Source organism: Octopus sinensis, linkage group LG1 (assembly GCF_006345805.1).
Source record: "Octopus sinensis linkage group LG1, ASM634580v1, whole genome shotgun sequence".
Taxonomy (NCBI): Eukaryota; Metazoa; Mollusca; class Cephalopoda; order Octopoda; family Octopodidae; genus Octopus; species Octopus sinensis.
This window is the reverse complement of record NC_042997.1, coordinates 202,481,434-202,493,540: the sequence shown is the minus strand read 5'-3', so window position 1 is coordinate 202,493,540 and position 12,107 is coordinate 202,481,434. Positions and strand designations below refer to the sequence as shown.

Genomic DNA, 12,107 nt, shown 5'->3' with positions numbered 1-12,107 from the left:
GGTGATATTTTTGAATTGTATTCTTATACCAAATGCACAAGTTGTTAACAACTAATAACAATTAAGAATTATTTAATGAGAATTTGAGCAAAGTAAAGGGTGGTATTGAAATGAATTTGCATTAAAAATATTACAGTTATTTAAAATATTTTCAATGCATGAATATCCACTAAATTATTTCTGCTCATTTATCCATTTAGATTGTTGTTACCTGCTCATGTGTACATGCTTCTGGTTTTCTTTTAGACATTCTTTTAATTTATTATCAGAAAAAAATTTGAAATACACCGTAGATAAAAAAGATGAGCTTTATCTAACCCACTCATCAGTGTATTCTGATTTCAACAAGAGAATATTTCATTTATCTTATATGCATGTAATGGTATACATTATGAGTCCCCTGTTACACTCTATAACTTGAGGCTTTATTTAATAAGGTATTGAGAAAAGACTAATGAGCACCTTAACTTTTAGAACCCTAACATCAATTCTAAAGAAAATGGAATATTGTCTCTGTTTTGTTTATTGCACAACTTGTTCAGAGAGAGACAACAGGAAATGATACTTTGCTTTTTGGTTTTTTTTCTTTTTTTTTTGTATAGCATCTCATGGAGATAGACAACTGAACAAAAAAAATCAGAAGACTAGGGCAATGTTTAACCCACTTACATTGGAAATGGAAATAATTAAAGTCAGAGTTGGAAGCAGAGAGCAAACTTAAAGAAGTTGGTTATTTATATACAGCTAGATACATGAGATAGAGGTAGTATATATATATATATATATAAATGCATGTATATGTGTATGTATATACATGTATATATATATGTATGTATATATGTGTAGGTATATGTATGTATATATATATATAATGCATATATATATATACTTTCATATATTATACATGTATATATATATACATATACATGTATATACAAATATTATACATGTATATACATATATTATACATGTATATATATATATATATATTATATAAATATACATACATGCACACATACATATATGTATATATATATATGTGTGTGTGTATATATAAATATCATATGTATATGCATATATATATATATATATATATATATATATATATATATATATACATACACATACAGATGCTTGAAAGCATGTATGAGAAAGTATACACATACACATATACATGTGTGTGTGTGTATATGTGATAGAGAAGAGATAGGGTTGGAAAGAAAGGGACACACATCCCAAGAGACATACATATGCAACACTTTCAAGGGTGTGTGAGTGTGTTACAGACAGTTTATCCATATGTAGAGCTATAGGAAAGAAACTCTTTGGTTTCTTAACATTGTTTTGATATGAAAGTGTTCCAGCTGAAATATCTTACGAGATGCTTCTATGTACAGGTTATCATACTTTGGACCTAAAAGAAGCTAATTTTGGAGTCGAAACCATCATGTAGGGGTCTTCAAGGTGGGGTGGCGGTGGCGGGAAATCTTCATAATCAGGATCTGGAATCGCAGGAATGGCATAGTCAGTTTCCAGTGTGTTTCGTGACGGAGTGTTGGAAGAGGGTGATGCAGAGTCCATGAAGTGGCGTTCGGGACCGAGTCCGGGCAGACTGACTCCACCCATGGGGCCGGTCGATTTACGGAGGTGAGTGTAAGCATTGTCTTTGGCACCAGCTCTCATGCTGGGTGAAAGTAACTGCTGGCTTTCATGGCCATCGTGTCGCGTTGCACGGACAAGATCAGGGCGGCGAGCGCTGCAAAAGAAACAAGAAAAACAGTCAGCAAGATGCAGAAGTAGATTAGATAATGACTTAACAAATTTATTAAACTGAGATGGAGTAAGATCACTGCTGACTGACTTTAAAAATCCCCAAACACCTCCTTAGACTGAAAGATAGCAATATCTGAACGAGATTTCAGTTGTTAACATTAGAATGTGTGACATTTATACATTTGCCGATATATATAATTAACAAGAAAATTGCTCCAATTAGAAATTGATACCAAATTTCAGCCCATCATAAATACTGAGAATTTTCCTCTACTTTATGTTACATGACTTTTGGGATAACAAGATTTTGTTAAAGATAAGATTATTGTGGTAGCTTAACAGGGTGTAAAGCATGGTGTGGCTTTTAGAGTGTCGAGGTTGAGAGGAAGTGAAAAGTATGGGTTGTCAGGCAGGAGATGACACAATGACAGGTAGAGGAGAGAGAGATAGAGAGAGAGAGACGTGCACTGTACGAGTTTAGGAAAGATTGCACAAACACAGCAAACTGAAACCATTGTAGTAGCAGTAGAAGAGACAGAGAACAATGAGACAGAAGGTACCAGTAGGTGCAGGGTGTTGGTAAGTGTAGATTACCTGGCTGCTATTTTTTTCCCATAATGCAATGCAGAATTTGTGTGTGTGTGTGTGTGTGTGTGTGTGAGAATGGTATTAAGTAACGTTTGTGCTTGCAGATATAAGATTGTTCTCATGTAATGTGCATGTAACCATATGGCTGGTATCAGGTATGTATGCGTATGTGATAGTACTGTATTGTGGTTGATCTCAGGTAGGTGTAAAGTACTAGATCAGTAGTTCCCAACTTGGGGTCTGTGGACCCCTGATGGTCTGCAAAGGTAGCACTGGGGGTCCATGAACTAAATTCAAAATTTCGTATATATATGTATGTATGTATGTATTTTTGTATGTATACACACTTATAAATATATATATATATATTAATATACATGGAATACTTTGAGAATTTGGCTTTAGGATCAACACCATTAAAACCAACCCTGTGGCTACGATATGTTGATGACACCATTATACTCTGGCCTCACCAGGAAGATGTCCAAGCGCTGTTAGATCATGTGAACTCAATAAAGCCATCCATACAGATCACAATGGAAAAGGAAAAAGACAATCAGCTAGCATTCCTGGATGTATTAATAACACACAAGTATGGATTCAGGACATCCGTATACTGCAAGCCAACCTTCACTGGACGATACCTCAACTTCAATTCCCACCATCCATACAGTGTAAAGAGAAGGATTGCTCAGTACCTAAAACATCATGCAAAGAATATAAGTAGCAATCATGATACACACCACGAAGAAATGATCAAGTTCAATAATGATCTATTAAGCAACAACTAACCCCAAAACATACTATCCACTCCAATTATGAAGAAAAGAGAGGAGGAAACCAATAAATTGTCCACAGTCTTTCTACCCTATGTGAAAGGCCTCTCCGAAAAGATACAAAAGATATGCAGCCCATATGATATCAGGACAGTATTCAAGAGTAATACAACACTTCACAAATATCGCCTTCGAGTAAAACCACCAATAGAAGAGAATATGACCAAAAACTGCATGTACTCCATCCCATGCAGCTATGGTAGGTTATACAAAGGTGAAATATGTCACCTCCTCAAAATAAAAGGAGACGAACATCGCAAAACTGGGAGATATTGATAAATCGAGTATAGCTGATCATGTATGGGAAAATGGAGACCACCTCCCCCTGTGGGATGAAGTTAATAGAGAACACCACTGGAAAATACGGAAACTAAAAGCAGACCGAGAGCAGATATGAGTAGAATATGGGAACTGGTATTAAGGAAATTAGGAAAATATTAGATTTATAAGCCCTAAAATTCACTCCATAATTGCCCATGGCATATGGTGTAGTGATTAAGGGTGCAGGCTACTAACCCCAAGATTCCAAGTTCAATTCCAGGCAGTGACCTGTATAATAATAAAAATAATAACATTGAAAAAATACTTTAGGAATGAGAACCCAGGTTCCCCAAGACACCTGATGAAGACTAGAGGGTATAACAACAAGATGAGGACAAATATCCATCAAATGTAAATAATGTATATACAAATATATATCTATCTCTCTCTCTTTCTATATATATAAGGATAAGCATATTAAAAGGGGTCCATGGAAAATTCATTTAAATAAAAGGGTTTGGGAACCACTGTACTACATTGTGAAGTTTGTTGTTTAGAGTTGCAAACCTGGACTTAACTCGATTTATGTGAAATATGGAAGTAGGGTGGAGGGCAAGAGAAGTGATACCTATAACAGTTTGAAGATAGTTGAGGTTTAGCATTTATATTGCAAGACACCAGCAATTTTGAGGGAGGGGGCAAGTTGATTACAACGATCTCAGCATTCAACTGCTACTTATTTTATCAATTCCGAAAATGTGAAAAGCAAAGTTATCCTCAACTGAATTTGAACTCAGAATGTAAAGACAAACAAAATGCCTGGTATGCTAACGATTCTGCCAGCTTGTCACCTTTGGTCTACTATTCATATTGCATGATGAGTTTGAACTGAGATGTTGTTTAGCACTAGGTGAGATTAAGGAGGCAAGTTGGCAGAATCGTTAGCATGCTGGACAAAATGCTTTGCAGTATTTCGCCCGTTGCTCCATTCTGAGTTCAAAATCCACCAAGGTCAACTTATCCTTTCAGGGTCGATAAATTAAGTAACAGTGGTGTACTGGGGTCGATCTGATTGACAGGCCCCCCTCCCTCAAAATTTCCGGCCTTTTGACTATAGTAGAAAGGATTGTCAGGTGAGATTTACGATCATAAACAATCAGCCTTAACCTTCCCAAACTTTTAGTATATCTAGGATTAAGTTGTCAGGTATGTCCAGTAGGGTGTGATTAGAAGAAGATTTGGGGACAGAATACAAGCTCTGTCAATGATTTATATTGTATCTAAAGCCTTATTCATATATATATGTGCAAACAAAATCTTATGTATGTGTTGTATTTGTTTTTTCTGAATATTACACTGAGCTACAAGTAGTGGTGGTCATTTCCCACCCTCAAATCATCCATTAGTTTTTGTACCTTTAAAGATGTGTGAAAGAAGAGATCTTTTGTCTGAAAAACAGGTAAGGGTTAATGACAGGAGGGGCATCCAACTGAAATAATGCCTCAATCATATATTTCTCAAACCCATGTTAGCATGGGGAAACAGAGATAACATGAAGAAATGTAGGAAGGAAGAAGCAAAATTTGATTGAAAACCCAAAATACAAAATAAAACCTGTTAGGGTCAACTCTCCATTCTTAATTCCCTTATCAATTGAACTTAATTACAATTATTATATCATATATATATACATACACACGATAGTGAACACTGAGAATGTGTATTCAACACTGCTTTGGTGGATAAATACATTATTTGTGGATTCTCTGAACTACCTTAGGTTTCAAGTTTTAAAATTCACAATTTTCAAATGGTCCATGTAAAAATGTTAGGAACCCCATTTATATATATATATATATCACATCATGCTGGTGCCACGTTAAAAGCCCCCAGCACACACTGTAAAGTAGTTGGCATTTGGAAGAGTATCCAGATGTAAAAACCAAGCCAAACCAGACTAGAACCAGCTCTGGTCAAACTGTCCAACCCATGCCAGCATGGAAAGCAGATGTTAAAATATGATGATCATATAGATTTATATCTTTGTCATTGCAGCATATACTACAGCTATCTGCAGGGAAAGGCTTTATGTCTCTATATCTGAGCAGGGTTCATTTTAAATTTCCACAACTTGCATACTGCATTAAAGTATTACTGACTATGTTTGAGTAGCATTGAACAGAAGAGTTTCTTTTCTCAGATCTTATGGCTATTTACGTTCAAAAGAGATTAGGATTAGCAACAATATTACAGAACATTTGTTGAACAGCTTATTTCTATCAGAGCACAGAAACATTTCTTCAAGTTCAGATATTTACTTTGTATAAAAATACTTAAATTCAAATAAATGCTATGTAGTGTTATAATAATAATAATAATAACAATACATTGTTATTAAAGTATTGATGAATGCAGAATTTAGCGTTGGCAAAATAATAACGACAGTGAAATGGCATGGAATTAATGTTTTAAAAAGATTTAAAGGTAATTTTTCACTTTTCAGCAACATTGTATATAAACAATATTGTAGTTGATATGATTTTAGTGAAGTTAAAAAACAAAAAGGGACTTCCTCAATCTACATCAGCTTCACTTCAACAATTTCTTCTGTGAACCTAAATACTATTAGGCTGTCTTGACTAAATCTTGCACCATTGACCTTCCTTCTTACACTAAAGCCAATGTTAATAGATAGAGGACAGACTAAAGAATGTATTGAAATGAAAACTATCACTTCAAATATATACCAAAATTCTGTTTTTCTGAAAAAAAAAGAAGAAAAAATTCTATGTAATTTCTATTAAAAAATTCTTGAAGAAATAAAAAGACATAAATTTAATTTAGGATCTTTCTACTGAGCTGTTGAAACTAAAAGGGTCAGACTGTATTTGTATAAGAGACAAAGTGATTATACATGAGATATGTTTAACAATTCTGTAATATTTTGGGCAACGATTCTCCTTTTCAAATAGAAGAAAGACAGTAATAATCAAAAAGTTGAGAGTTCAGCAAGTCATTAAAATTTCCTTCCCTTCCCTAAATGTGAACAATCACAAACTATGCACAGCTGAATGGTAATGAAACTTGCTTTGCGACTATGTGGCTTCTGGTTCAGTTCTAATGCATGGCACCTTGGGAAAGTTTCTTCTATTTAACTCTTGGCCAACCAATGAGTGAATTTGGAAGAGGAAAATGCATGTGTCTGTGTTTGACAGCCTATGTTGGTTTGTTTACATCACTGTAACTTAGTAGTTTGGCAAAAGAGACCAATAAAATACCAGAGTTTAACAAGATAACGATGAGAACAGCTGTGTAAAGAAGTGCTGATCTCTAACTGTGGAGGGACCCTGTGGTAGAGGTAAACCCAGGAAGACATGGGACGAGGTGGTGAAGCATGATCTTTGTATGTGGGGTCTCACAGAGTCGATGACAAGAGATCATGACCTTTGGTGATTTGCTGTGCTAGAGACTTATCAAAACAAGTGAAATTGTAGTTGCGGCTGGTGCTGGTGATATGTAAAAGCACCAGCAATGGTGACATATAGAAACATCCATGCCAGTGACCAATACCAGTTGTCAGATATATACATATTTGAGGGGCTTCTTTCAGTTACTGTCTTTCATATCCACTCACCAGGCTTTGGCTGGCCTGAGGCTGTAGTAGAAGACACTTGCCCAAGGAGTCATGCAGTGGGACTGAACCTGAAACTGTGTGGTTGGGGAGCAAGCTTCTTACCACACAGCCACACCTACTCCGTTTTTAGTAATTTCCATAAATATTTAATGTAGGGACACTAATCCAAGTAAATATCTACGAAATAGACACTTACTGGATGTGGATGACAAACCTTCGGGCAAAATTAGCTCCAGCTTATTTTTTTTTTTTTTTTTTGCAAAACATGCAGTGAAAGGGGTTTCTGAGCTTTAGAAGGCTGAGAACCATTGTCCTAAACTAAACTAATCATAGATTTTATATTTTAAGTCAATTACACATACATAAAAACCTATGGAGGCCAACATACGAGCAGAGAAAAATAATCTTGAATTTTACATATTCATAAGTGTGTAACATCATAAATTATTGTTTTGGTCCCAAGGATTAAATAATTATCTTTCACCAGCACACATCAACGAGTGGTTTTAAATGTGAACACAGGGGATGAGTTCTGGTCACATCTGTTATAAGACAACAAAATCTTACAAAATATATCATCACCATTGAATGTCCATTTTTCCATGCTGGCATGGGTTGGATGGTTTGTCAGGAGATATGTCCAAAGACTGCATTATCCTCCATGGTCTGCTTTGCCATGGATTTTATAGCTGGACACCCTTCCTAACACCAATGACTTTACAGCATGCACTTGGTACTTTTCCTATGCTTCCAGCACCAGTGAAGCTCCCTTGCACTTGCACGACTACAAACCCCAAGGAGGCAGCTTTATGCAAGGTGATGAGGGGTTAAAGTGTGAGAGAAAGGGAGAGAGGAGAACAGATTTTTTTTTGCTGTAGAATTTGGGTAGAAGGACATCGGATGCCTGGTCACATGCTTTGTCTTGCTGAGTCTACCTCCATATTGCATTAATGAGATATACATGTATGAATACTCAGCCACATGTTAATTCAAAGTGAAGGTCATGCAATTTATTGAGGAGAAATATTCTCTGTCAAAATTAGTGGAGTAATTATCGTACATATATGTATGCTTATTTTTATGCATGTATATGCGTGTAAATAAAAATATGTATGACATTAGGAAGGGTGTTCAGCCATAGAAATTATGCCATAGAAATTATGCCAAAGTAGACTGGAGAATGAGGCAGTCCTTGGACTCATTGGATCATGTCATACCATCTGATTCATGCCCAGCATGGAACATGGATGTTAAATGATGATGATAACACATATTTGTGTGTATGCCTGTCTGTGTGTGTGTGTGTGTGTGTGCTTGCGTGAGTGAGTGTTTATCAGGTGTTTTTTTTTAAAACTGAAACTGAGAATTGACTCACAAGTGTCAGTTTTAATAAAAAAAAACATCTTTCTTATCTGATATAAAGTAACATGTATGTAAGTGTGTGTTTACACACACACGTGTATATGTGTGTGTATATATATATATATTATATATATATATATATATATATATATATTTCTTTATTGCCCACAAGGGGCTAAACATAGAGGGGACAAACAAGGACAGACAAAGGGATTAAGTCGATTACATCGACCCCAGTGCATAACTAGTACTTAATTTATCGACCCCGAAAGGATGAAAGGCAAAGTCATATATATATGCATGTATATATATATATGTATGTGTGTGTGTGTGTGTGTGTATATGTCTGTGTATATCTCTCTTTACTTGTATGTATGTACACACACACGAGAGAGAGTGAGAGAGAAATATGAAGATAACTATTCAGGGGCTTTACACTAACCCTTAAACTGGCCATATCCAGACCCAAATATTCTACCTGTTCCCTGTTAAAACTGGCCACATCTAGCCTTTCCCACCTACTTGACAATGTCATTAAAAGCACAAACAATCACATTGTTGAAATCTCAAAGCTACAAGATAAAGCATGGTTAATTCAAAACAATGTGAATAAATAAGCATTACATTTGACAGGTCAATTTGAATGCTGAAAAAATTTATGTTTGTTCTTAGCCGAATATGAAAAAAAAAACAAAACAACAGACTAATTTTTGCTAACCAACCACATGGTTCTGGGTTCAGTCCCACTGCGTGGCATCTTGGGCAAGTGTCTTCTGCTATAGCCCCGGGCCGACCAATGCCTTGTGAGTGGATTTGGTTGATGGAAACTGAAAGAAGCCTGTCGTATATATGTATATATATATAAGTGTGTGTGTATATGTTTGTGTGTCTGTGTTTGTCCCCCTAGCATTGCTTGACAACCGATGCTGGTGGGTTTAAGTCCCCGTAACTTAGCGGTTCAGCAAAAGAGACCGATAGAATAAGTACTGGGCTTACAAAGAAAAAGTCCCGGGGTCGATTTGCTCGACTAAAGGCAGTGCTCCAGCATGGCCGCAGTCAAATGACTGAAACAAGTAAAAGAGTACACCGTTTTTCTAAATTATCAGCCAAAATAACAAGGTCGTTTGCATTGGCACAAAAAATTGATTTATAATTGTAAGATTGTAATTATCATTTATTTATTAATTCATTACAAATCCATTCTTGAGTTGCCAAAGAGAAAGTATTTTATCATAAGAGTCGAGCTCTAACTGTGGAGGGTACATGTGGAAGAGGTAGACCCAGGAAGATGTGGGATGAAATGGTGAGAAAAGATCTTTAGATGCTGGGCCTCATTGAGGAAATGACAAAGGACTGGCAGATGTGGCGATTTGCTGTACTTGATAAGACTCGTCCAGGTAAGTAAAATTGTTGTCTTCCACACATACAAGCTTGTCCTTTCAGGTGTAGGTGCTATTTCAAAAGCACCTGTGCTGGGGGTGTGTAAATGCAGCCATGCTGGTAACAAGTAAAAAACACCCAGGACACTCTGTTAAGTGGTTGGCATTAGGAAGGTCACCAGCTGTAGAAACCATGCCACAACAGACAGTTGGAGTTTGGACAGCTCCCTTATTTCTTTATTGCCCACAAGAGGCTACACACAGAGGGGACAAACAAGGACAGGCAAAGGGATTAAGTTGATTATATCGACTCCAGTGCGTAACTGGTACTTATTTAATCGACCTCGAAAGGATGAAAGGCTAAGTCGACCTCGGCGGAATTTGAACTCAGAACGTAAAGACAGACAAAATACTGCTAAGCAATTCGCCTGGCGTGCTAACGTTTCTGCCAGCTTGCCGCCTTTGGACAGATCCCTGCTAACCAGTTCCATGTCAAACTATCCAACCCATGCCAGCATGAAAAGCAGACGTTAAACGATGATGATGATAGCAACTGATTGTAGTTTGATTAATTTTTGTTCTGAAAGCCTTCACTCAAATCAAAATAGTTTTGTTGTGGAAATGCCCAATCTTATCATTAGCTTGGTGAGTCACTAAACTGGTATTTGTGTGGTAGTGGGGGGGGGGCAATACAAACACAAAGGACTTCTTCACAGTTTCTGTCTACTAAATTTACTTATAAGGCATTGGTCAGCCTAGGGCTACAGCAAAAGGGATTTGTCCAAGGTACCATGCAATGGGAATGAACAGACACCATGTGCTTACAAAGTCAGCTTCTTAATCACACAGCCATGTCTGTACATTATGAATTTCTTGTTTTTAGAATTTTGTAATTAATTATCAATTCTATAATTAATTATGATACAATAAGATTATCTATTTGAAAGGTGTGTAGTGGATGTGTGTGTATGTAAATAAATACATAAATTGTTTCATGATTAAAAAGGGATTTATTTACATGGGTTATAAGTACACTACATACAAATGTAAGCAATTGTTACGAATTGCTTGTATATAACACATATTAAAGATGAATATGTTTGTGTGTGTGGGTGTGTGTGTGTGCGTGAATCATTCGAAACAGTAGTCGATAGATACTGTAGGCATTTCTCTGTCATTTCCAAAACGCGGGGTGAGATAGATCTGTCTGCTGCCGTCTTCGCTGCAATTGTCTTCTCTGTTTTCCCCGTTGTATTTATAATATTTGAGACAGCTAGAAAGATAGACATACTGCAACAGAGTTACTACCTAAGTAGGTCAGCGCTTGTCCAGTTGAACTTCGCCTGACATGGCTGAAGTCGCAGGTCAAAGGGAGATGATCAATCACTTTTTGACAGAACAAAGAGATCCTTAAATTTCGTGCCTATACATGCATTGGTTTTTGACGACTGATGATTCTTGGATTCAATTTCGAATCTAGGCTTAGAGAAGGAAGTGCTAACTCTTACAGGTGTGTAAAGCAAACTTATCACAGAGCAGAACAACAATTTTGTTAGAAATGTTTTTGGAGCAAAGTCTAAAAACGAGAGAGGAAAATAATAAGAAAAATACCAACATGGGTTTGTAAGAAAATCACAACATAGAACCAAATTCCACAAATACCTGTAAACATCACATACCAATAATGTTTTAGTTCTGAAATTTTGGTAAAAGCAGTGCTATAGCTCTTTGTATCAGCAGAGTGGCAGAGGTAGAACATGCGGCATCACCTGGGGCAGCCTTTGAGTTTAGTAATCCCTCCCACTCTGGGCCCCTAAATCTATACAGGCTTATACATCAGAGCCTTAAGTGCTATCCTCATAAAAGGTCACTTAGGGAAGACAACCTGACCCCCCAGTCATGCTTGTTCATCATCAAAAGCTTCAACTGCTTCTGGTTGGAGAGTTGTGTAACGAAAGTGTTCACTCATTCATGGGTTTCATTCAGTTTTTTCAACTTTTGCGTTGGAAACTTCCTGTTGAACGACCTTTCAACAGTGAGTATGAATTACGGACACACACACTATTCTATCAACCTTTATCTTTTGCTAGCTTCAATCAATGGATTGTCGCCATGCTTGGGGGGGGGGGGCACCACTTTGAAGAGTTTTAGTTGAACAAATCACTCCCAGTATTAGACTGTTGATATGTAATAACCTCTAACATCTATCAATAGAATGATGGCGATCTAGTTTTCTACGACAGCACTTAGCATTCTGCCTCACCCAGACATTAC

The 12,107-nt window shown here is 36.6% G+C and overlaps 1 protein-coding gene across 5 annotated transcripts in view; it reads right to left on the bottom strand.

The window, feature by feature from the left end:
• Positions 1–1,109: 1,109 nt before the first annotated feature.
• LOC115232327 (protocadherin Fat 4-like) overlaps positions 1,110–12,107 on the bottom strand; it is a 648,900-nt gene continuing 637,902 nt past the window's right edge. For 2 of the 5 annotated variants that reach the window (XM_036508338.1, XM_036508341.1), the window contains one exon: positions 1,111–1,756. In XM_036508338.1, coding sequence (XP_036364231.1) covers positions 1,402–1,756 — 355 coding nt within the window. In that variant the 3' untranslated portion in view covers positions 1,111–1,401. Of the gene's footprint in view, positions 1,757–3,713; positions 3,747–6,205; positions 6,221–12,107 lie in introns of all 5 variants that reach the window. The other 3 variants (XM_036508327.1, XM_036508328.1, XM_036508334.1) reach the window with 3 other exon arrangements.